Source organism: Lytechinus pictus, chromosome 9, assembly GCF_037042905.1.
Source record: "Lytechinus pictus isolate F3 Inbred chromosome 9, Lp3.0, whole genome shotgun sequence".
In the NCBI taxonomy this organism is placed as follows: domain Eukaryota; kingdom Metazoa; phylum Echinodermata; class Echinoidea; order Temnopleuroida; family Toxopneustidae; genus Lytechinus; species Lytechinus pictus.
In genome coordinates, this window is record NC_087253.1 from 4,378,164 (window position 1) to 4,404,659 (window position 26,496).

General features: G+C 36.2%; 1 protein-coding gene across 8 annotated transcripts in view; it reads right to left on the minus strand.

The window, feature by feature from the left end:
* Positions 1-3,370: 3,370 nt before the first annotated feature.
* LOC129267980 (nucleosome assembly protein 1-like 1) overlaps positions 3,371-26,496 on the minus strand; it is a 28,171-nt gene continuing 5,045 nt past the window's right edge. For 2 of the 8 annotated variants that reach the window (XM_064104531.1, XM_064104527.1), the window contains 10 exons: positions 25,437-25,542; positions 24,181-24,322; positions 18,381-18,491; positions 17,713-17,764; positions 16,528-16,670; positions 15,333-15,472; positions 13,215-13,377; positions 9,085-9,201; positions 8,234-8,320; positions 3,371-6,124 (listed from right to left, as the gene is read on the minus strand). In XM_064104531.1, coding sequence (XP_063960601.1) covers positions 6,098-6,124; positions 8,234-8,320; positions 9,085-9,201; positions 13,215-13,377; positions 15,333-15,472; positions 16,528-16,670; positions 17,713-17,764; positions 18,381-18,491; positions 24,181-24,322; positions 25,437-25,542 — 1,088 coding nt within the window. In that variant the 3' untranslated portion in view covers positions 3,371-6,097. Of the gene's footprint in view, positions 6,134-8,233; positions 8,321-9,084; positions 9,202-13,214; positions 13,378-15,332; positions 15,473-16,527; positions 16,671-17,712; positions 17,765-18,365; positions 18,492-24,180; positions 24,323-25,436; positions 25,543-26,496 lie in introns of all 8 variants that reach the window. The other 6 variants (XM_064104530.1, XM_064104526.1, XM_064104529.1 and 3 more) reach the window with 3 other exon arrangements.

A 26,496-nucleotide genomic window follows, 5' to 3' on the forward strand; every position in this document is an offset into this window, starting at 1 on the left:
CCCTCACCGGTTTGAGTAAATATCAATGTGTAATTGATATCAATGAATAGATAATATAATTTTATTCAAAATAATACCCTACAAGACATGATAATCGTTCACATGGAGGTGCAGTGCCTTGAAATGTGGGGCAAGGTCAAAATTCAAGTTGCAAAATGACAGTATTCAAGGTCACTGTTCTTTTTTTCTGAATTCCGTGGTGATGAGCGAGTTTGTCAGCGATTTCTTTAAATTGTTTTCATGCACCTTAATCAAACACACCTCTGCACAAGCAAACATAACAAACAAACATGCATGGGTATTTCAAACCACGACTCAAACCATATCTCACAGAACCATCACTACAGAAGCAGGGGCTTGATTTGAAGGGATTATCATCTCTATTGTCACAGACAAAAGAATAGTGTTCTGTATTGACCCTTCAGGACAATTTCTGCTCGTTTTGCAGCTTTTCAATTCAGACCTCGTCCAATACTTTTGAATCCTGCTAATTTCGTGATGGCATGATAATAACAAGCAGGTATCATTTTAAAGGGAATTAATGATCTTTTGAATGATATCAAATATGCATTGTGTAAAATTGGGGCTTGGCCAAACTCAGATTTCCAAACATTTTCTGCTCGTTTTGCAGCTTTTCAATTCAGACCTCATCCAACACTTTTGAATCCTGCTCTTTTCGTAATGGCATGATCATAACAAGCAGGTAGCATTTTAAAGAGAATCAAATGATCTTTTGAATGATATCAAATATGCATTGTGTAAAATTGGGACTTGGTAGAAATTAATGGTCAAACTCAGATTTCCAAACTTTTTTGAGGGGTTTATATATTTAGTAATTTAATTAAAAAATATATCGAATAAGCTTTAAAAAGATCAAGAAAATTAGCCTATCATCATTCATGATATTGCGAAGGAGATTCTGTACCAAAAAAAAGCAATCCCACTTTTCATCAGTTTCTATTGTTTGAAAATGCTCTTCACAGACTTCACTCATCATGCTCATGATAGAGTATTTGCCAATGATGATTACCATGTGATAAATTTCATCAGCTATTTTTTTCTTCTTTCTAATGTAGGGTCTATTCTTAAACACTTCAAAACACTTACAAAAATGATATATCTTGGAAGAAAAAAAAATCTTGATGAAAAGGATCATATCTTGGCACTAATCAACATCCCCCGCTATATACCCATTCTTGAAGGGGTATATACTCCAGGCTGAAGAAAATAATATGGTTTGAACAGTAAAGCGAGACAAACAAAACACTGACAAATTGATAAATATTCGAAATGAATACAAAATATTACGGTACATGTATCTTAAAATTTTGCATTAGGCCCCATTTTGGTGAAATTTATATTCGTGTCTTCAGGAATATGCAATGAGGGTCTGTTGTATCATACAAAATTAGGTTTATTTAAATTTTTTCCACCCAGAATATTGCTTCAAAGATCATCATTTTGTTACTTGGGCGACATACACACATTTGAGACCATTAAGAGTTCATTTCAATAAAATCAGAAAAAGGGGAAAGAGCTAAAGGATATGGCATCATCGTTCCATTTATTGCATATTCATGGCCACATGCTGCTCAGTAATATGATTTGCAAAATACAGTTAAATTTTTAATATTCAAGAATTTTGTTATTTTTTATCTGAAATTTTCAGCAATTAGCTCATCTAATTTTACTCCATTTATTCATATATTGTTGTGTGGGCCCAGAATACCCCTTTAAATTCGGTCGAGGTCTATTTTGAATTACTTGGTATAAGAAAGGGAGAAATTATTCACTAACATCGTCACTATGGGTGCCCTTCGCACTGTTAGTGATTTGTATTAACATTAGCGCCACTGTTAGCTTCTGCTTAGACAGGAATAACCGTCGTTTCTGGGGATTTATTCAACAATTTCTGACATTTTACTGTAATCCCCATGGTGAGTGGAGCCAACGTAGTTCAGCGGAACAACCAAAATACAGAGACTGAAGCTTTTGGTCTAGCTTCTGCTAAGCCTTTTATTGTTAGATTATTAGGAATTCGGCTAAGCTTCTGTGAATTTATCGATACCAGTAGGCCTACTTTTAGTGCTCTGTTAGTGAAAACAATGCGTCAAGGCGGTGGTCACCCGTGAAAGATGTGACTGGCCCTACTGTTAGCGTTCTGTTACGATAACAACGCTTCTGTGCGGCTGCCACTGATCAAGAACATTTCAATTTTTTTTTAAAGTTGAAAATCAATATGAATATTCATTAGGTGGGCTGATGATGTCATATCTCCACTTTTGTATTTTATTATATGAAAATAGGTTTCTTCAAAATGTTTCTACCAAGAGCAAAAACAACTGGATAGACAACTGATTAAGTGAATTTGTTATTTCTTGCTGCAACTTATTTCATCATAATGGAGACACATCATTTACACATTTATGAACAAATGAAACAATTACGATTTCATGTAATAACATAAGAAAAAGGAAAGTGGAGATGTGACATCATTAGCCCAACTAATGAATATTCATTAAGACATGCCTAGGACCGTTTCACCAGAATGCAAATCTTCAAAATTCAATAACTTTGTATATTTGTTATCCAATTTTGATGACATTTTCAGCATTTTGCTCTGTGAATTATACTCTATTTATTTAAATATAAGTATCTTCAGCCCGAAGTATCCCTATAACAGCACAAAGGAATTAATGCAATCAATCACAAAAATCAACTCAAGGCAATCTCAAAGATTTAAGTTCAGCCTGGCGCGCACTATGCCATTTCGTTGCAATCCGAATTTCAAAGAAAGTGCAATAACATTTCATATGAACTTTCCATCCACTAAATTCTGAGCAATCATAGTTCAGAATTGTGATACGACTACTGAAATCGAAATTCAGTCAAGCTCGAGCCTCCCTGTAGGAATAAAAGCATACTCAATTTCAAATCAGTATATGACGTCATCATCGTGTAGTTGGTTTCACGGTACACCATGTATCTTTCTTGGGCAAGTGTTGGTCCTGAAACTTTGGGTGGTCCTTTTCAGGACCAACACTTGCCCAAGAAATATACATGGTGTACCGTGAAACCTACTACACTATTCTTCTTCGCCATGGAAACCTTCAGAAGTTACGTCATCATCGTCTGCGACTTGAAACTGATTTGGACTTTACTCCGAACACAGGGCTTGCCGCAAAGCAAAATTTTGATGCAACTTCAAATAAAATAATTTTTCTTTCTGGAAGCATTTAATGCGAAATGCGATTTATTACAAATCGTGCGCGTCGCATCAGATAGTGTGCGCTGGGCTTTAAAGGCTCTGATATGGGACTAGTCGACACAAGCAGCCATCCAAACAAAAAACTTCCAAGTACAACATTCGTACAGTAACAGCTTGTAACATACTTTTTAATATTTTTTTTTGTCTGATTTTTTTTTCAATGTGTGTGAAATATGCCAGTCTGATTGGAAATATCAAATACATCTTTACAAATTCAATTCATATTTATCCTTTCATTTTGTCAAAAATTGTCAAGTCAACTGTACTTCTACAACATACGGGAGAGGTGAATAGTAAATGATACACATCGAGAAGGGCATAGTAATAATTATACACCCAAGTTACTTTTGGAACAGTTTATTGTGTTTGAACTGTTTCAAAAGTAAAAAGTGTGTAATTATTTCAATTCCCAAGCAAAATGATGTGCATCATTTGTTTTATAAGATAGTGATGCAGATCCTTGTTATTTGATAAAACATCCCCATCTCAAAACATGTGCATTATTTGTTTTATAAGATAGTGATGCAGATCCTTGTTATTTGATAAAACATCCCCATCTCAAAACATGTGCATTATTTGTTTTATAAGATAGTGATGCAGATCCTTGTTATTTGATAAACCATCCTCATCTCAAAAGTATGACCGGTCAATCTAACAAGTCATTAGCCAAAATTAATGACTGGTCACCTGATCAATTTCAGCCAATCAGGATCCATCATATCATCATTTTATAACAATTCATACCCTCTCAAGTATAAATACATCTTCTTTTGTGAAAGAGACATCAAAATCTGTAAACGTCTAGAATTATGAACACTTTGTTAGAATATTTTTATCCAAGTTTCAAGCTTGGCTTTACAATATGAATATTCACAAACAATTTACACAAAATACCATCAACATTCAAAGTGAAAACATTCATATTTTTTTCGCTATTTTGCTCCATCATGCAATGCATTTATACGGCAATAGAGTCACCATTTCTTCTTTTAGAATATATCTAGTCAGTATTTTGTCAGAAATTTACAGTAGAAAAACAATTATTGTAACGTCACAAAGTCAATCCGTAGTACCATTCATACATACCCAATTCATTGGCTATGAAACATCTCTTTACCACAAGAAGCAATCAACACATTTGACCTGTTCCGGGGTCAAAGTTCAATGAGTGCCCTATTCACACAAGAAATAATATCGTCATTGGGGTGTAAAACCTTGTATCCCAAAATGAATATGAATTTGAAAACAGCTCAGAAAAAGCTGAATTTTATGATTATGACATAGGCAGCAACCTTCTTTTGCCTAAAAATATCTCGACATAAATTACCAGAATGTTTTCAGACAGTATGAGTTTCTTTTCAGCTGTTGTCAATTTTTTTTCTTCAAAATTTTGAGTTACAAGATTTTAACACTCGGTGACAAAGTCCTACAATAACTTGGAACTAAAACATTTCAAATCATATTTGGACGTTTGAAAAATAATAAAAAAAGGCTTTGAGAATATAAATAGAATGTATTGTAACCTACACACATGGATACATACACGGCTGTGATACACATGCACTACATGATCCACTTCTGAGCAAATTTGAGCTAGTGTTTTTCAGGTTGGGACCCGTTTTTTACAACTTTGGGAGCAGCCATAAGAAAACAGTTTCTAATAACAATTTTTTTCTACAGAAAATAGAAGAAAGCCACATGTATTCAAAATATGACAGGTTTTCAAAATTTAATCTCATCAGTTACCAGAATAAAATGATCTAATTATTGACGGTACATGCCACATGCATTCTTTATATAATAATTTTCTAATTCAATTCAGTGGAAAATTAGTTCAAAATCAACCCATTCTCTATAAACAAGGAAGTTTTTACAATAAACTGAAATCTGTATTTAATTGGTCTCACTTTGAAAGATAATTTTGGAATACACAGCTGCTTAAAAAATAAAAGTACAAAAAAAAAAGAACTTTAAAATCATTCAGAATAGTTCGGAATAAGAAATTGCAGTTTGATAGAATATTTCTAATAGTAAAAAAAAAATGATTTCAACCAGTAGAAACAATGATGGCACATATGTCAAAGGTATGGTAGTGGCAAAAACACAAATTAATAATATTTTATGTAAAATAATCAGCAGTAACAAGTTGCAGCTCTCTCCAGTTCAAAGGCAAATTTGTTTAAAATATTACTTTCTTATGGCTCTTGTGTGTTTTACATAGTAGTGGCTGCGTTCATGCAATTTCTGAACACAGAACACACACTATGTTAACATTGTGAAGCAATCTTTCGGCAAAAAGCGTAAAAACACAATTTTTGGTAGATAGGATTCTGGCCAACATCACATTTAAAAGTAGATCTTGTTTTCAGTGTGTAATGATTAAATTCTCAAAGCGTAAATTTGACCGTGTTCCAACTTATGCACGTGTCAAAATGCGATACTGGATTGAAGTTGCTCTTGAATGTAACTGTATCGAGGTCTTCGACTTGTGGAGCTCTACTGCTCAAAATGCCCTCCGAAATCAAGAGTTAATGGTGGATGTGCGTCAGTGCGAAGAAAGCCTGCAGGTCCAAGGCTCGGAACGATAATCGCAAGGTAAACGTGCGGCTCAAGGATGGGATGGGCAGGATGATCGAACGATTGCTGGTAAAAAATATCTAGTAGTAAATTCGTAGCCGCCGCGGTGGATTCTCTCGCTTCTATTTTTCAGTCTAGAGAATAAAGGACTCGCTTTGCTCCAAATAAAGTAGTCCCACAAGGTGAGGTTGTTTCGCCACCTTGTACATTCCCAAGGCATTATGGGCAAGACAAGGATATGATGGGATAAGTCTACTGCTGGTTACACTCAGCTGGCTTCTGACCGTCCTAAGGCAATGTGAGAGAGAGAAGGGCGAGAATGAATGAATGAATAGGAAGGAAGGAGAAAGCGTACAGGAAGGAATGAAAAGTGAAGGAATTGAAAGAATACGAGATACAAGATGAAAATGAATGAATAAGAAAGCAGAAAGAGCGCAGGAAAGAGGCGAGGTAAGTGAAAGAATATGAGACAGAAAGATGAAAATGAATGAGTAGGAAAGAAAAAAGAGCGCAGGCAAGAGAGGTGAGGTAAGTGAAATAACATGAGACAGAAAGATAAAAACGAATGAATAGGAAGGAGAGCAAGCACAAAAAGGAAAGAAGTGTTAAGGAAAAGAGGTATGTGAGTGACAGAATGAAAATCAATAGGAAGAAAGAGCGCAGGAAAGAGAGGTGAAGGAATTTAAAGAATATGAGACAGAAAGAGGAAAACGATAAAAAGGAAGGAGAGCAAGCACAAAAAGGAATGAGGCATGAAGGAATAGAAGTACATGTATGTGATTGACATGAATAGGAAGATGAAAGAGCCCAGGAAGGAATGAACAGTGAAGGAAAGAATATGAGTGACAGAAGAACGAAAATGAAAAGCACAAGAAAAAGAGGTAAAGGTATTGACAGAATACGAGGCAGAAAGATGAAAATGAATGAATAGGCAAAAGGAGCACAGGAAGGAACGACAGGTGAACAAATTGAAAGAACACAAGAAAAAGGATAGGAATAAACGGACAAAAACGGAAAGAGTAGATAAGGCAATGAAGATAAATGAGCGACAGAAGGTTAAAATAGGACAAAGGCAGGAGAGCAAGGGGAGGAACAAAAGGTTGGGGATGGTAGAGGAGTAAAGAAGGGGAAACATTGCAGGCAAAACGTCACAGGAAACATGATAGATAGACGGGAAAATTGTTGACAGAGCGGATGGAAAGGAAGAGATCGGAGTGGAATGCAGGGATTGGCAAGGGGGAAGAAAAAACAAAATAATGCAAGGGTATAAACATTAAGCATGCAAACAAATATCCATTCACAATTGAAGGGGTAAATATTTCATGCAAATTGAAGCGCAGCAAAGACCTGAAGTAAAGGGGGGGGGGGGGAGCCTCCTGTATCTCTCATTCCTTTTACCCCCAAGTGAAGTTATTTTTGCTTTAATCCATGCTATTCAATAACTATCTGGAAAAGTAGAAGTTGGTTTGAAGTTCAGTGTTCACTAAAGCATGAAATGTGTACTGTGCAATCCCGGTGAAACTTCCCAGTAGAAAAAAAAAAGTGGCATCTTGTCTTTTATTTAACTAAACAACTTCAACTTTTGAGAAAATACTTTCAGATAATTTAACAATTTTTACTTTTGGAAACTAAAATTAATATTTTAGCTTTTCACAAAAAACCTATAATTCTCTGGTCATTTAAATTTTTTAGTGTGGCTGGTCACATAGTGACTTTTTTTTTGCCACGACATGGATGAATCGTTTGAGTATTTCGTCTCTAATTAAAGAAAAGGTTCTGCTCTAACCATGTGTCAAATTTATTATCAAACCATATATGATTGTGATAGCTATCTCTGAATACAAGTTTCCTTTTTTCTGGGACGCACTTTGTAGAAAAGTTTAACTTTGAAAATGAGCAGGGGATGCCACTTAATTTTTTTAATTTTTTTTTTATATAAGTCTGAAAACCATCTTGAACGATCCCATTCCAGCATAGGAAATACATAAGGGTGAGGGGTAATTTGCCCAAATCTCCCCTAAAATTCCTCCAAAATGCATGCTTTGGGGGGACCATTCTTTCTAGAGTTGCCCCAAGATCTGTCACAAACAATATTCAAGATTATTCAGAAAATCAAAATTATGACTATGGCAAAATAATGATATTTACTGCATAAGTGCTTTTTACCCCTAATAAGGTAGCCTCTAAAATGACAGAAATTTCACAAACGCACCAGTGTGGTAAAAAAGATAGCCTCTAAAAAATGAAACTCAGTCCCTACCCTACCCCGCTCCTACATGAAAAAAGGGGTTTCCTAGAGCTGAAATATTTTGAAAAAAAAAAAAATCTAAATTCAGACTTTAGTCTTAAAAGCGGCAGCCCTGAATGACCGGAATCAGTAATACAAACCTTTCCTGGTTCGAAGTCAGGATCGTTGTCGTCTTCCTCATCACCTTCTTCCCCTTCTGGGTCATCGTCGTCCTGTTCTTCCTCAAACTAAACAAATCAAAAAAGAAAATGAAGTTTAGTCAGGTAATATTTTGATTGTACATGTACTGTGTTATTTCATCCACCCTCAGTTACATAATATTCTCACAAGATGATGTCAGAGGGTTCAATTTTGATGTTTTTAAAGGAATCCTAAATCAAAATCTCTTCACCAATATCTGAATGGAACAACCCATCAGGGGTACAACCACAATCTAGCTTGATCACAACCATTCTCAATGGTAGGGGTGCTTACTTCATTTCATATTCTCTCCAGTGAAGGTCAACTGTAGGAATGATCCTTTCTCCTATTAGATGACAAATCTTAATACATATTTACCCATATTTCAATGGAATAAACCATAATTTAAACAGACATTCTAGCCTGGACACAACCATTCTCAATAATAGGGGTGTTTACCTCATCATCTTCTATAGCCTCTCCTGTGAAGTATAGGAATGCTCTAGGAATAATCTTTTCTCGTATCAAGTGACTGATCTCAAAATATATTTACCCATATTTCAATGGAATAAACCATAATTTAAACAGACATTCTAGCCTGGACACAACCATTCTCAATAATAGGGGTGTTTACCTCATCATCTTCTATAGCCTCTCCTGTGAAGTATAGGAATGCTCTAGGAATAATCTTTTCTCGTATCAAGTGACCAATCTCAAAATATATTTACCCATATTTCAATGGACCAATCTATTAACTGTATACAAACATACTATTCTGGACTCGACCATTCTCAATAATAGGGGTATTTACCTCATCATCTTCTATTGCCTCTCCTGTGAAGTAAAGGACCGCTCTGGGAATAATCCTTTCTCGTATCAGATGACCAATCTCAAAATCTGCGCTTAATAATGCTTCAGTCTCTTCGTCCTGCAGTCAACAAAGAAAAAAATATATAAAAAATAATTAATACAAAATATATGAATATACAGTAGCTTAAAGGAGAATGAAACCCTTGAAACTAGCTGAATCGATATCAAAGAGAACAAGTGGAATGCCTCTGGCCGTCTCACCTGCATCACGCGATTCAATATAGCAGCAGTGCTGATTTTGAAAACTACTATAACTCGCACAAGATGTTCAGTGATACTTGGTTACTCTTATTTCCACGTTTTATGAACTAGACCAATACACTTATAGAGATATGATGGCAATTCAACAAATACCCCCAACGTGGCCAAAGTTCTTTGACCTTACATGACCTTTGACCTTGATCATGTGACCTGAAACTCGCACAGGATGTTCAGTGATACTTGATTACTATTATGTCCAAGTTTTATGAACTAGACCAACACACTTTCAAATTTATGGCTGTAATTCAACAAATACCCAAATTTGGCCAAAGTTCATTGACCCTAAATGACCTTTGACCTTGATCATGTGACCTGAAACTTGCACAGGATGTTCAGTAATACTTGATAACTATTATGTCCAAGTTTCATGAATCAGATCCATAAACTTTCAAAGTTATGATGGTAATTCAACAGATACCCCCAATTCGGCCAAAGTTCATTGACCCTAAATGACCTTTGACCTTGGTCATGTGACGTGAAACTCATGCAGGATGTTCAGTGATACTTGATTAACCTTATGTATAAGTTTCATGAACTAGGTCCATATATTTTCTAAGTTATGATGACATTTCAAAAACTTAACCTTAGGTTAAGATTTTGATGTTGATTCCCCCAACATGGTCTAAGTTCATTGACCCTAAATGACCTTTGACCTTGGTCATGTGACATGAAACTCAGGCAGGATGTTCAGTAATACTTGATTAACCTTATGGCCAAGTTTCATGAACTAGGTCCATATACTTTCTAAGTTATGCTGTCATTTCAAAAACTTAACCTCAGGTTAAGATTTGGTGTTGACGCCGCCGCCGTCGCCGTCGGAAAAGCGGCGCCTATAGTCTCACTCTGCTATGCAGGTGAGACAAAAATCAAAGAAACATATTGTTGAAAGTTTGAAGAAGATTGAATGAATAATAAGAAATTAATGAGCATTTGAATATTGAGATCACTAATGCCATGTAGTTCCTCCCATTGGCAATGCGACCAAGATCTGTGAAGTCACACACGTACAACTCCCTCATTACTTTAGTACTTATTTCACTTATATTCTCACTTTTACAGAGTCAGAGTCTATCACAAGGTGAGGTTTTTTTCTTATGAGAGGACAAGTACAGAGGTTTCACAACATTATATCATTGATGAATCGTTTGTCATATGATTAGAATGAGCAAAAAGAGATGTTTTGGGGTATATTTTCAGTGTCCAAAAGGGGAGAATTGTTCATCTGTGACATCATAGATCTTGGTCGCATTGCCAATGAGAGGATCTCCATAGCATTAGTGATCTCGACATTCAAATGCTCATAACTCTTCTATTGCTAGTCCTATTTTACTCAAACTTTTGTTGATCTTATTCTTTGATTTTTCTGCTTACACAAAAGCTAACTTGCTCCAAGAGTTTCATTCTCCTTTAATAGGCAAGGAATAGTGAAACTGGGCGTCGTGGCGTGCGCCTGTTATCCAAGCTACATAGGGGAAGTTATGAATTGATGCACAATTTCGAGGTTCGAGCCGTGGTCATGTCTTTCGGATAGAGGCGTTGGAGGTCCGTCCCAAGTTGTAAAAAAAAAACATATCTGATAGATACACGTCTGAAAAAACTTATGTCACTCAGAAGAAAAAAATGTGAATAAATCTATCCGAGCTACGCTTCTGGCACACTTTTTGTATCAGCTTTCTGACATCCTTGGAACCAAACTTTGACGCTTACATCAATATGGATACAGGATTTAGCACTCCATATTTCATTTCATATTTGTCAAAATTTAGATCCCTAAAGGCCACCGCATACCTTATGACCGTTTGTGATCCAAATTTTGGAACAAATCGCATTTTGCTCATTTTCTGAAAATGTAAATGGAACATATCATTATACTAATATAACCATTTGGAAAGATTGCAAGCCTTTATTTTGGAGTAAAGGCCAAATTAGTTTCAAATCGTAGCCAATCGTACGACTGCTATGACGTCATTACGACTAGATATTAAATTCGCTTTTATTCTGAAAAGGATGATAGCATAGACACAGATTTCAACATAGGTATTCGTACAATGATTTAGAACATTACACAGTAAGATATTCCAAGTCTCAATATTAGCATCAAATTCTACTACATTTTATTCTGCAATCGGGTCGCAGACCAATCATAAGGTGTGCGGTCGCCTTAATGTGTCTTAAGAATGGTTGACTTGCCTGAGGTCAAGCCTACTTTTAACTCATAAAAGGAGCAGATAACACTCAAAGCTATTGGAATCAAAAGGTTTGTCCCCGCAGAAGTTTTTAAATGATTAGAAAACAAGTTCATATATGTCGAAACAAATAGAGTAAAACTAAAAAAAAAAATGAGAACAGATCTAACATGTAAAATAATCAGAACATTGTGAAAAAAGACAAAATCTTCAAACATATTAGTGGTTACAAAATAATATAAAAGTAATTATGTAAAAATAACTAGGCTTTGTACATAGGCCAAATATCTTGTACACAAATTTTTGTCTGCATGTTATTATGATGCTTTGCAGAATATATAAAATTCATAACTACATTATGGAAATATTGAAAGATTTTCAATGTATACCAAATGTCACAAATACATAACCATTAACAACACAACTTTTTTTTAAAGAAAGGACTCGAAGGAGAAAAAAAATCAAATATGAAAACAATTTAAATTGAATGAAAATGAGTTTTACTTCCGAAAACTATTTTATTACCTCCTCTTCGTCTTCCTGTAAAAAGAAAATATTTTTTCTGGTTATAGAATTTTCTCTACAGTACAGGCCATAAGTTTGGGTCCGCCCTCAGATTTAAAACAAAATTATACACCACATCCTGCATTCCGAATTCAAATTGTATTGATACTGGATGGGCTATGGTTTCCAACAGAAATTACAGCTTAATTACATATTTTTGTAGAGAGTTTTTGCCCCCATTTTGGATTAAAAATACACTACTAATCACTGCTTTACAGATTCTTGGCATGCGATCTAAAAGTTCTTTTTTTTTAAATATGATGCTGACAATGATTCCCATGCTGATCTTTAGCATTGAACATCTGATAAAGTGATATATACTAAGCATGTATCATTATCATTTTCTTTCCAGGATATACAACCACCTTCAGGGACAACCGGAAGACATACCCGAATGAGAGTGCTTTTTGACAGACATTTATATATTCATTATCAAAGTTCAAACCTGTACTGCATTTCCCCCTCTAATTTGCTCTGCAGTGCATTGTGAATCGAATGCCAGGAGTCCTCTGTGCCATTGCCAGTTTTTGTCAGTTCGTGCCAATGCAAAGCAGTTGTGGTGCCTGGTAGCGTGCAGTGGCTCAAAAGGCCTCCCAACTGGTGCGTAGCAGTGCCAAAAATTGAATTTGGAGCGACAAGAATTTCATAATGCTAAAAATGAATTGGTGCAAACTGGGAAAACTGGTGACGGCCCAGTCAGGGTTCCCAGCTTTTCAAGAAAACAAAATTCCCTAAATTGTTCCCTGATGAAGTTTAAAATTCCCTGATCCCATTCCCAGTTTTGCATGTTTTCTAAGTTGTTGCAGAGAATTATATGTATTTCCAGTATAAGAACAATAATGTAAAACTCATTACTACCTCCATAACCAGTGGAAGTTGTTTTGATATGTAACAACACATAACAGAGTCTGACTGACTACTGTGCTTTCGACTTTTGGGCTGATAAAATTTTGTGATTTTTCCCTGACTGGTAAAAAATAAAGACAGTGGACTCCTGGCATAATTAAGATGGAAAGTCCTCCGTATAATTCCAATTTATCATTATCATTTGATTACTTACAACTTCTTCTTCTGTTGCTTTGGGTGGGTTGAAGAAATTAAAGAACGAGTCGGTCTGAACTGTCTTGGTTACGAGACGGGTTGTTCCTCGTCCCTTGTGCTTCTGTTTCTTCTTAATAACTTTCACTGTGACGTTCTTGTTCTTCTTCCAGTCAATCTCACATCTGTAAAATTGAATTTGATGGTAGAAAAATTGTGTAAACTACAAGGTTGCCTTGCTAAAAATTATTTCATTTCATATGAAGTATGCTGACTTACGCAAAAAATTTGAATTTGGCGGTTAATCTTTCAATAAAGCCACAGAACTGCAATATTCTTTTGTTTAGAGCCTCTTTGAGGGATAGTGATCAAATGCACTCAAAAATATGGTATCAAAATGTTTCTATATATGCTCTATTGACTTAAAATTTCTAGTGTATTTCTTATATTTCTTATTTTATTGTTTCTTTCGAAGGAAATTCTTTGCAATACTTCCGGTCAAATATGAAACAAGTGGAATGCCTCTGGCCGTCTCACCTGCATCACGCGATTCAATATAGCAGCAGTGCTGATTTTGAAAACTACTATAACTCGCACAAGATGTTCAGTGATACTTGGTTACTCTTATTTCCACATTTTATGAACTAGACCAATACACTTATAGAGATATGATGGCAATTCAACAAATACCCCCAACGTGGCCAAAGTTCTTTGACCTTACATGACCTTTGACCTTGATCATGTGACCTGAAACTCGCACAGGATGTTCAGTGATACTTGATTACTATTATGTCCAAGTTTTATGAACTAGACCAACACACTTTCAAATTTATGGCTGTAATTCAACAAATACCCCAATTTGGCCAAAGTTCATTGACCCTAAATGACCTTTGACCTTGATCATGTGACCTGAAACTTGCACAGGATGTTCAGTAATACTTGATTACTATTATGTCCAAGTTTCATGAATCAGATCCATAAACTTTCAAAGTTATGATGGTAATTCAACAGATACCCCCAATTCGGCCAAAGTTCATTGACCCTAAATGACCTTTGACCTTGGTCATGTGACGTGAAACTCATGCAGGATGTTCAGTGATACTTGATTAACCTTATGTATAAGTTTCATGAACTAGGTCCATATATTTTCTAAGTTATGATGACATTTCAAAAACTTAACCTTAGGTTAAGATTTTGATGTTGATTCCCCCAACATGGTCTAAGTTCATTGACCCTAAATGACCTTTGACCTTGGTCATGTGACATGAAACTCAGGCAGGATGTTCAGTAATACTTGATTAACCTTATGGCCAAGTTTCATGAACTAGGTCCATATACTTTCTAAGTTATGCTGTCATTTCAAAAACTTAACCTCAGGTTAAGATTTGGTGTTGACGCCGCCGTCGCCGTCGGAAAAGCGGCGCCTATAGTCTCACTCTGCTATGCAGGTGAGACAAAAACTGAATTGAATTTTATGAGTAAATGTAAAAATAATGCTCAATACATAACAGAATATGCATTGGATGAAATTATTTAGATTTCACCCCATGATCATTACCACAACTGGGATAAGTGTCTGATTTTCCTCAACTGCAGATAGTTTTAGAAAAAAAAAAATGGTACAAGTACTAACCCTTGTGAACCGACGATTTCTGGCCCTTCAAAGCTAAATGGATCTCCTTCATCGGGTTCCGATTTCATCTGATAACTCTTTGTTAGGACGGTGTTTGTGAAATAATCGTTGGCAGCAAACACAAATTCTAACTACATTAAAAAAAAACAATAATGGTACAAGTACCTACCCCTGTGAACCGACGATTTCTGGCCCTTCAAAGCTAAATGGATCTCCTTCATCGGGTTCTGATTTCATCTGATAACTCTTTGTTAGGACGGTGTTTGTGAAATAATCGTTGGCAGCAAACACAAATTCTAACTACATTAAAAAAAAACAATAATGGTACAAGTACCTACCCCTGTGAACCGACGATTTCTGGCCCTTCAAAGCTAAATGGATCTCCTTCATCGGGTTCTGATTTCATCTGATAACTCTTTGTTAGGACGGTGTTTGTGAAATAATCGTTGGCAGCGAACACAAATTCTAACTACATTAAAAAAAAACAATAATGGTACAAGTACCTACCCCTGTGAACCGACGATTTCTGGCCCTTCAAAGCTAAATGGATCTCCTTCATCAGGTTCCGATTTCATCTGATAACTCTTTGTTAGGACGGTGTTTGTGAAATAATCGTTGGCAGCGAACACAAATTCTAACGTAAAGCCCTAGAAATGGAATAGGAGAGGTAAATAGAAATACAATTAACTAAAGTCGAATCGCTTGGGGCCTCTGCAACTTGTTCAACCTAGAAGAGGTATATTACATGCTTTGAATAATTTTGGTCTAAGAAAATATTGCTTCTGCTTTTGTTGAATATCCGACGTATGGAAGGTATACTTTTGCAAAATAATTATTACTGGGAGGGAACACAAATTTGAACGTAGAGCCCTAAAAATTGTACAGAATAAGGAAATCTAAGCTGGAAAAACAATCACACTGAAGCACCAAACACACAAAAGTGCATGTGGGACAGTGTATTTATTATCACTTGTAAAAAAGACCCAACATCTGTTTGGAATGCCATGCTTATTTTGCTATATCTCACAATTAACCACCCATTTTCTACCAGAATAATTTTTCATTCATACCTACAAACATTTGAGTGGTCATTTAATTGGATTGTGTTCTAATTCATTTTGTGATTATTATTGCAAAATTTATCTTTAAACTTGACTCAACTTGTGAGGGAGATGTGATCTAGTGGTTAAGACTCTCATCTTTCAATCTGAGGGACATGGGTCTGATTTCCAACCATGAAGTGTTTTCCTTCAGCAAGAAATTTACCAATATTTGGCTGCACTCAACCCAGGTGAGGTGAATGGGTACCCGGTACGAAGAAATTCCTCAAGAATGCTTGAGCACCTAGGGAGCTGGGCTAAAAGCTGGAGTAATAATAGCAGGGCCCGCTGGGAGAACAGTTTTTTAAACTGAAGCGGCTGCGCTGGGTAAATATACCGCTATTATTATTATTAATAATGATAATAATAGCCAATTTTTATACAGCGCTTTTCCCTGAGCGGCTCAAAGCGCTTTACAGCATATTATTACCCCGGTCATTGGATTCATTTCAATCCCGCACAAAAAGTGCACAATTTCGACTCCCTGGGGAGCATTCCTTGCATCCATCGCAGTCTCATTATGGCGCTGACAAATTGAAACATACAATATCTTTTGCATCCTACCGGGTACCTTCTTAGCACCTGGGTTACTTATTACTTACCATTTGTTTTCCTTCGTGGAATTTGACTCTGATATCATTTAAGTGATTAAGGATAGGTTCATCGTGATCTTGCACCATCTCCCCAAGGATATCAACATTCTTAAAGATAGTCAACCAGAAACCAGGAATGCCTGACGGTGATTCTATAACAAAACAAAAACATACAAAATTATCTATAAGAGTAATCACAATAATTTGGTTATTCATAATGCGCTCAAGACATACTTTGGAAGTATCTATTAAAGCGCTTTCAAATTTATTTTTTACCCCTGTCATCGGATTCAATCATTCTTTCCTACACATAATATAAGCACATCCTCCACTCCATGAGGAGTATTCTATCTGTTTAACCCTAAACAGACCGGGGGAGGGGGGGGGGGGTTGAATCAACCACCCTCTCAACATTTTCTGCGATCATTTCGCCGTGCGAATTTTTTTTACCGCGCCACTCTCAGAGTTTATACTTTCAAATTTCGCGCATCTTTTGAGACCAAATATGCGACGTCCGGGTATGCGGTTCCGAAATTACGCAACATTTCGTAAGTGCATGTCAGACCAAAAATTGTTCCAAAACGTGATTTTGTGTACAAAGTCAATGCAAATTGAGTTTTCTCATCTTATTCATAAAGATATGATTATTTTTGCTTTAAACAGCTGAAATCAATTGATTTTAGCATAATTATGCTTCAAAAAGGTTGTGCAATAAATCTGGTGAAAAAAACAAAGAAAAACAAAAGGTTGAAAAACAGAGAAATACATAAGAAATTCATAAAACAATAAAATACATAAGAAATTGATTTCCAAACCGAAGTTTTTTTTCAATTGCTATTGTTAAGAATGCTACAAAGAATATTTTTACCAAAAATTAGCATTCTAGGAGCTTTATTTAGTGAATTAGAGCAAAAAGTATGATTTATGCATAAATTAGCATAATTAATTCATATAAAATAAAATCTCATTATTTTGGAAAATTTTACCATACAGCCTTGTAGATTACATCGCACACTACCAGCGTGCAAATTTTTGCGGCGCTCGCGCGATCTTCGGCCGAGATCTCAGGGGGGGGGGGGGGGTTGAATCAACCCCCCCCCCCCCCCCCGGCCACAGAACAGCCAAAAAAGCCCGGCCTAGTTAGGGTTACACAGATAATTACACAAAAATAAAACAAATTGAGACAATGTTTACCTTCCTCTTCTTCCTCTCCTTCTGTTAATTTTGCCTTTTCTTTAAGATCACCCTGTTAAAAAACAAACAAAAATTTGTACATAGTAAAAAAAAATCTACAATTATGTGTTTGCGACATGGGACTCTTAGCGAAACTATTATTTTGGGCGATCAAGAAATATTCCTGGGGGGTGTTTCACAAAGATTGAATCATGACTGAGAGTTGCACTTAAACGACTACTTGCATGCCGAATAAAAGTCATCATCGCATTGGTCAAATCATGCTAAGAGAACGCGCGCTACTGCGTATTGATCAATATTATTGCGCGTTGAATAATCATGTGTGCGTCTGCACGAAGGGTGACTTCAAGTCACACATGTGTCTTTGTGAAACCCACCCCAGCTGGATGTAAGATGTAAATTAAGTCTCAAGTGCATAATAATCAATATTCCTTAACCACTTCTTCCACGGTCCAATATCGCAACGTGGGAATGTTTCAGCTAGTCTTAAGAGTGATCTAGTGTCATATCCAAATACATTCAAGCCTGGCCCCCAAAGGAAATCAAATCAGAATAAGTGGCCACTGGAGCAAGCTGGCCTTGCATCCAAACCTTTGGATTCTTTAGAATACGGAAAGCTCACAAAACACGGCTCGCCAGAAAACTGGGCTTACCGCTAATGCATTAACCTCTTTCTTCCCTCCCTCCATCTCCTCCTCCTCCTCTTCTTCATCGTCGCTGCTTTCCCATTCGCAGTCCGAATCCGTCGGCTCCACCGTCCCTGTGACTACATCTCGTCTCTGCGAAGAAAAGGGCAGACAGGGTCAAAGGTTAAAAGAAATCGGGTGACAGGAGATTCGCTCCAGCCTTACTCTCTCAGAGGGCATAGGGTTAGAGTTAGGATTACAACAGAGTTTTTGGTTCAGAATAATGTAACGATAAGGATTTGAGTTTATTTAGTTTTGGAGGTTCGGTTTTAGGCTTGGTTTGAGATGTAGATTTATTATCATCGGAGCAATTGTCGCCAGAGCAAATGTCAAGGAACCGGAAATCAACCATAAAAAGAATTTCAATGGATTTTCAAAATTATCGCAAAAAGGAGGATCCAATAAAGAACCAGCTACAAATGAAAATATTTCCACATGATCTCCTTAAACAGAGATCTAGTTAAAAGGAATTTGTTTACAAACATCAATCCCTCCAGTAATCTTTCTTTATCATATTCAATAAAGCTTGGGTCATAATAAAAATTGTTTACAAATATCCCTCTCTTTTAAGTCTTACCGGACAATAAAGACTGTCTTAAAGCTTGGATTGTAATTCCAACCATTTCATATAGTCTGGTCTGTTAGCGGAATTATGTGGACACGGTGGACAAAAGCATGATTTTTTCTCCAGACCTTTGTTTATGTATGAGAATTAAAAATGGGGTATGCTCCAAAAAATCTGGCTGCAGGAACAGTGAAAAAATGGGTGAAAATGTCAGAATTTATGAGTTTAGATTGGTCTGATATATAGACTAGCGCTAGTGCAAAACTCAATAGCAGTGCATTATTTTGCATTGGTTTAGTTCTTGAATTCAGACCCTTTTTGAACAGATATTCTGTTTGTCCTCACATCTCAATGCACTAAATATCTGAATGCAGATGCTAAACAAGCCGAATGGTGGTGATGGAGGGGGTTGAATGTTGGTGTGTATGTACATATTTTGGTCTTGGGGTAAAGATGTGCAAGACACATTTTTTTTGCATGTGTTGGAAATTGTGTTGCCATGGTAACAGTGTATTATGGCAAAAATAAGGTACAAATCTTGCAGTTAGAACTACTTCCTCTGTTGTCACCCGATTCTCATGAAATTTGGCACACACATTGGTCTTGAGGTGAAGATGTCTAAGACACATTTTGTGTGTCTTTCAAAAATCTTGTTACCATGGTAACAACATACTATTTGGTGAAAATTGGGGAAAAAATTACAATTCAAACTGCTTCATCAGTTTTAAATCAATTCTCATGAAATTTGACACACACATTGGTATTAGAGTAAAGATGTACAAGGCACTTTTTGTATGTGTTTCATAAATTGTGTTGCCATGGTAACAACATATTATATGGCAAAATTTAGGTAAAAACCTTGCAATTTGAACAACTTCATCAGTTTTGAACCATTTCTCATGAAATTTGGCTCATACATTTGCTTTGAGGTAAAGATGTGCAAGAACCATTTTATGTGTGCATTTGTCAGAGTATATTGCCATGGTAACCACATATGATAGCCAGAAATGCAGGAAAACTCATTGTGGATCAAACAACTTCCCCCTTTTTTAGTCAGTGCTCATAAAAGTTGGAAGAAATATTCATCTTTGGGTAAAGATTCATATTAAATTCTAAACTGCATTAAAATATATGAGTGTGGGGATATTAATCACCTTCAGTAATATTTCTAGGTTTTGGGGGAGGAGCGGGATTGGTCCTTAAAATCTGACATCAAAATAAAGGTTAAAGGCGGTGTCCATTAACACTCTTGAAATAAGCATCCCCTCAAGGGCATAGGCTGGGGGTACACTGGGTGAATGTGAAACCTTCTGCTCTGGCAAAGGAGTTCCAACACTGGCAAGCAAAACAAAATGTGTACCCCTTCTACTTTCAACGGCTGATTTTCCAAACCTTAGTTCCACCTTCCCAAGATGTGCACCCCTCCCCATACCACTTCTATCTCCCTATGCTCAACCAGTCTACGCCTTTGCCCCTCAGGGGTCTTTGTATTTTAAAGCGAGACATTACTCCCTTTTTTTGGGGGGGGGGGGGGGGTCTTTAGAAAATGACCTCATAAAAGTAAAAGTTAAAGGATTATGACTAAGAACTTAACCCCCCCCCCCCCGCAAACAAATGGGGCTGATATATTTTTTGAGCAGAAAAATGCCCCCCCCCCCATTAAAAGGTAAAAAGATTAATTTGCACTTCAGAGTTCAGACCATTCATTTGATGTTTAATGCATTCTGCTTTGGTAAAAAATTGTTTACAGTAGCCAATTAATCATTGTTTATTTATATTCTCATACTCAGTCTTTTATTCATATTCCATTCCAACTCTTTCTTTTTAACTATATCACATCACTCTTGATTTTGAGCTTCACCATACCATCTTATGTTTCCTCTCTCCTTTTTTTACCCTCTCTTCTCTCCAAGTATATTTTTTCTGACATATTATAAAGTGAACCTTTAATCATGCAACTAATTATAGAAATATATATATATATATATATACAAAAATCTCTGCACTTGTTTTAGAAATTCACTTGCAAATCCATGACTCAATAGCATACCATATCAAAAATATGCATATGTGCACAATAATTTTTTGCCTTCAATTTTATTTCATTTAATTTTTTCAGTATAATTGTCAAAAAATGAATATTATGTTTCAGTAGCAAAATTGTTGGATGCAAGATCTGACTGTCACAAAAAATGCAAATAATTTTGCATTGGAGTAAGGACGAACGTATTCACTGTTCATTGAGCAAATGATGACTTTTATTTCTCTACATATATTCTAGTCATATCCCTTTCAGATGGTGGTAACTGCAGGAATGGGAAAACTCAGTGATATAACTAAAATTTTCACAGAGGATTTTCGGAAAACAACTAAATCCATTTTTTTCAAGCAACAGTTATTCCATACTGAATGCTGCAACTATGAATTTGATGCACCTTTACCGAAATATAATATCATGACAGCCATTTCTTTAATTCTTTAAACTAGACATTAAATATAGCTAATAGTATTATTTAGGACAGAGTGTAGCCAAAATAGAGTTTAGAAGATTATGAAGAAAAGAATAAATGACATGGTATTATATTTCAGTGTAGGTGTAAGCATTCAAAATGGAATAATTGTTGCTAGATAATAATGAATTAAAATAGCAAAAAAAAATGTACTTAGAGAGGGAGGAAAAGAGGGGGGGGGAGGAAACAAAACAAGAAGGTATGGTAAAGCTCTAAAGTGCAAAAAGTGCAAAAAGTGATGTAAGAAAGTCAAAGTAAACACTGAAATGAACAAAGACTGAGTAGAAGGAGATAAATAAAACGTTGATTAATTGGGCACCGGAAATGATCTTTTATCAAACCAGAATGTTTTAGGCTTTAAATTACTACGCTGAAGTGTAAAGGATTTTTCTTCCCCCCCTTTTTTTTTTTTTTTTTTTTTTTTTTTTTTTGGGGGGGGGGGGGGTCAGTTCCTAGTTGTAATTATTTCCTTTTACTCTTTATGTGGCAATTTTCTAAAGGCCCCCCCCCCAAAAAAAAAAAAATGGAAGGGGTGCTTTCTTTAAGAGTGTTTAAGTTCCTAATGGCCATGTCCTTTAACCTTCTATATTTTTATGTTGTCAGTTTTTAAGGACCTCCTCCGCCCCCCCCAAAAAAAAAAACCTATAAATATTATTGAAGGTGATTAATACCATGAATACCCTGCGCTATTTTATGATGTTAAAGGGGAATCCAAACCAAATAAACACTTGTTTTTATGAGGAAAAGAAAACATCAGACAATAGGTCAAAGTTTGAACAATATCGGACAAACCATAAGAAAGTTGTGAATATATAAAAGTTGTAAACATTGGTAATCACTATATACCCATGAAGACTTCAAATTGGCCGCACATGTGATGTCATAATGATGTAAGGGAAGGACCACTCTTCCATGTACAGAAATAATTATTTGACTAAAATGTCTTTTTCAAAAGTTTTACTTCAAATTGTATCTTTCTTTCATGAGGACATAAAGCATTATACTAACAGGTTTATATTACGGCCCCAATGAAATTTAGGAGAAAACCAAAAATCAAAGTACAAGGCCAATGGGAAAGTTGTCCTTGCGGCCTCACCCCTTGTCATAATTTACTTACCCATTATCAATTTGAAATCTACATACTAGTAGCCTTAGGGATCTTAATTTTAAAGCAGCCATAACTTTATTTTGCTTGTCCGATTGCTTTCAAAATTTCACCATTCTTATTTTTCTCCTTTTCCACACAACATTTTATGACCAAGGCTGGATTCCCCTTTAACACTGAATGTGAATCTTTACCCAAAATGAATATTTGTGTAAACTTTTCTGAGCACAGGCTGAAAACTGAGAAGTAGATTGATCCACAATTGATGAGTTTTCCCTGCATTTCTGGCTATATGTGGTTATCAAGGCAATGCACTCTCTGACAAATGAAAAAAAAAAAGGTTCTTGCACATCTTTATCTCAAGGCCAATGTGTGAGCCATATCATGCATGAGAATTGGTTTGAAACTGATGAAGTAGTTAAAATTGCAAGGTTTTTACCTAAATTTTGCCATATAATATGTTGTTACCATGGCAACACAATTTCTGAAACAATCACAAAAAGTGCCTTGTACATCTTTACTTTAATACCAATGTGTGTGCCAAATTTCATGAGAATTGATTTAAAACTGATGAAGCAGTTTGAATTGTAAGGTTTTTTCCCCAATTTTCACCAAATGTTATGTTGTTACCATGGCAACAAAATTTCCGAAAGACACACAAAATGTGTCTTAGACATCTTCACCTCAAGACCAATGTGTGTGCCAAATTTCATGAGAATCGGATGAAAACAGAGGAAGTAGTTCTAACTGCAAGATTTGTAACCTTATTTTGCCATAATACACTGTTACCATGGCAACACATGCAAAAAAATGTGTCTTGCACATCTTTACACCAAGACCAAAATATGTACATACACACCAACATTCAACCCCCTCCACCGCCACCCTTCGGCTTGTTTAGCATCTGCATTCAGATATTTAGTGCATTGAGATGTGAGGACAAACAGAATATCTGTTCAAAAAGGGTCTGAATTCAAGAACTAAACCAATGCAAAATAATGCACTGCTATTGAGTTTTGCACTAGCGCTAGTCTATATATCAGACCAATCTAAACTCATAAATTCTGACATTTTCACCCATTTTTTTACTGTTCCTGCAGCCAGATTTTTTGGAGCATACCCCATTTTTAATTCTTATACATAAACAAAGGTCTGGAGAAAAAATCATGCTTTTGTCCACTGTGTCCACAAGTAGGGTGTTTTTGACGCTAACAGACCGGACTAATAAACGTTTTCTTTTCAGTAGTTGATTGCCATGGCATTCACATTCTGATGAAAATAGTTGCTTTAGAAACATCGAGTACCCGGTAGTCATTCTTTAACATGTACCGTTAAAGCTAGGGTAATTGTCAAGCATTAGCATGATAAAATTATTGCTTTATTTTCAGGGGGCTACTTTTGCCTAAAATCTACAACATTGGATAAGCATCAACATTGTGAAGAATGGGGATTCCTAGGGCTACCTTTAAAAAAAAAAATTCCGGGGCTCTATTGAGCTTTTCGGAGGCTAAATCGCCCTCAGCCCTCCTGTGTAATTTTACCCCTGAGCATTAGTAACACTAAGAATCGTTTAACAAATGTTATTCCCTCAAGTGCTCTTACCTTATCATACAGGCTGTCATATAACTTGGCGTATTTACATTCCAGAGCATGAACCTCTTCGTAGAACTTAACCTCGTACTCTGTGTGTTTGACTTGGATGTTCTTCAGAGCTTTTATTCTCCTTTTGACTACTTTGGGAAGGCTGAAATAATCAAATGAGAGAGACAAGAGAGTGAAAGATAATGAAAGAGGAGCCCTTTTTTTAAATACCATAGTGACCCCAAAAGTCCATGAGAATAACATCAGAAGAGGTTTATTCCGTCAAAGAATATGGTATTGAACATGAAATAGAGGAATACTTCAGAGCAATTCCTGGTGGGTGTTTCATAAAGCTGTTCGTAAGTTAAGAGCAACTGGTGATCCTTTCTTGTGGTAAATGGTACACACGAATATGTTAATTGGTGATGGTTTAGCGCGTAAGAAAGGACCAACAGTCGGTCTTAACTTCTGAACAGCTTTATGAAATGGCCCCCTGGCAATTCCTATTTTAGGAAGGCTGGAGTAATAAAAAGAAAGACTAGTGAAACACGACTAAAAGAAAAGCCTGGTCAAAGAGTAATACTCGATATGTGCATCCAGGATTCTGGTAATTTCACCCCCAAAAGTTCACTTAAGACAGAGCTATCCCCCCCCCCTCACATACCATCTCCCACATAACAGAATGAAAAGAAAGTTTTGATGAAGTTGAAGAGTTGAATAAAAATTTGAAGAAAAAATTGTGACAATGAATATGCTCCGTACCATTATATAATCATCCAATTACAGCCCTCAACAAGAATTTTCATCAATTTGAAATAAAAAATGTATTAGGTGATAGCTTCAACAGCTTTGACCTACAATCTGAGAGTATTAATTTGCAGCTTCTAAAATTGGAGTGTCAAATTATTTTCATCAAAGGAAACAATATGGAAAGCAGACAGGGGAGGGGGGCTATGGGTGCCTCACCCTTGTTATGCCCCAAATTGCTATTGGGTATAATGAGAAGTATAATTTGGAGGAAAAATGAAGGATAGAAGGGATTTTGTAACAAAAAAGAAGACGTGGGCCCCATCTTACAAAGAGTTACAATTGATCCAATCAACCACAACTAGACGGAATGGCATTAGACTAAATGAAAGTAGACCATGTGGTGAGTGGACAAATTGATGGTAGACCAAATGATGGCAGACGAGTTGGCAATTGGACGAATTGGCATTCAACGAATTGGAAATAAACCCTTTGTAAGACAAGGCCCAGGGGGGGGGGGGGTGGGTTACCTTTCAATATATCCGCTTCTCATACCGACTAGACTATCAAAGTGACCTTGAAGCGCTGCCAAGGCTTTAGGGTTCTGCATCGACTGCATGACCTGGGATTTCAACTCTGTCAAAACATAGAGAAAGAGAAAAAAATGAATCAACTCAAGAATGACATTAATTGGCTTCACATGACTAGCATGCAACATTCAATAATGCAAAGAAAAGAGCAAGGTGGGAAATATATATTTTTTTTAAGGGGCTATCTTTTTTTCCACACTGCGGCGATTGCAGAATTGAGGGACCTATTTCTTTCATTTCAAGTGCTTCTTTTTAGGGGTAACAGCAATTATGCAGTAAAAGAACATATCATTATTCTGTCATAGTTAGAATACCTGTATTGATTGTTAATAATCTTGAATATTTTCTATTACCGATCTTGGGGCAACTATAGAAAGAATGGTCGCCCCAAAGCATGCAATTTTGGAAGAATTTTAGGGGCTATGTGGGCTGTCATGGGGGCAAAATCACTTGTCGCCTCCACATAGAGGTGGTATAGCCCCAGGGTTCCCAGCTTTTCAAGAAAACAAAATTCTCTGAAGAAGTTTTAAAAATCCCTGATAATTATTTACACCCATTCCCAGTTTTGCATGTTTATTAAAGTTGTTGCAGTGAATTATATGTACATGTATTTTCAGTATAAAAACAATAATGTAAAACTACATGTAATTAGTACCACCATAACCAGTCATTCAATGGATGTTGTTTTGATAAGCAACAAAATATAACAGAGTCTGACTGACTACCGTGCTTTCGACTTTTGGGCTGATCAAAATTCACTAATTTTTCCCTCATTTGAGGGATTTTTACCTGATTTGAGGTACAGGGGTGTTTAAAAAAAAATCAAATTCCTTGATTTTTCCTGACTGGAAAAAATAAAAATAATTTCCCTGATCTCCCTGATGGGCTGGGAACCCTGAAGCATTCAGAGAAACAATTTTGGCTTTTCTGCTGCAGTAGATTCTCAGTTTACATGTAGGTATTGCTGCTAGGTAAGGCAATCTATTGTGCTTATAACACC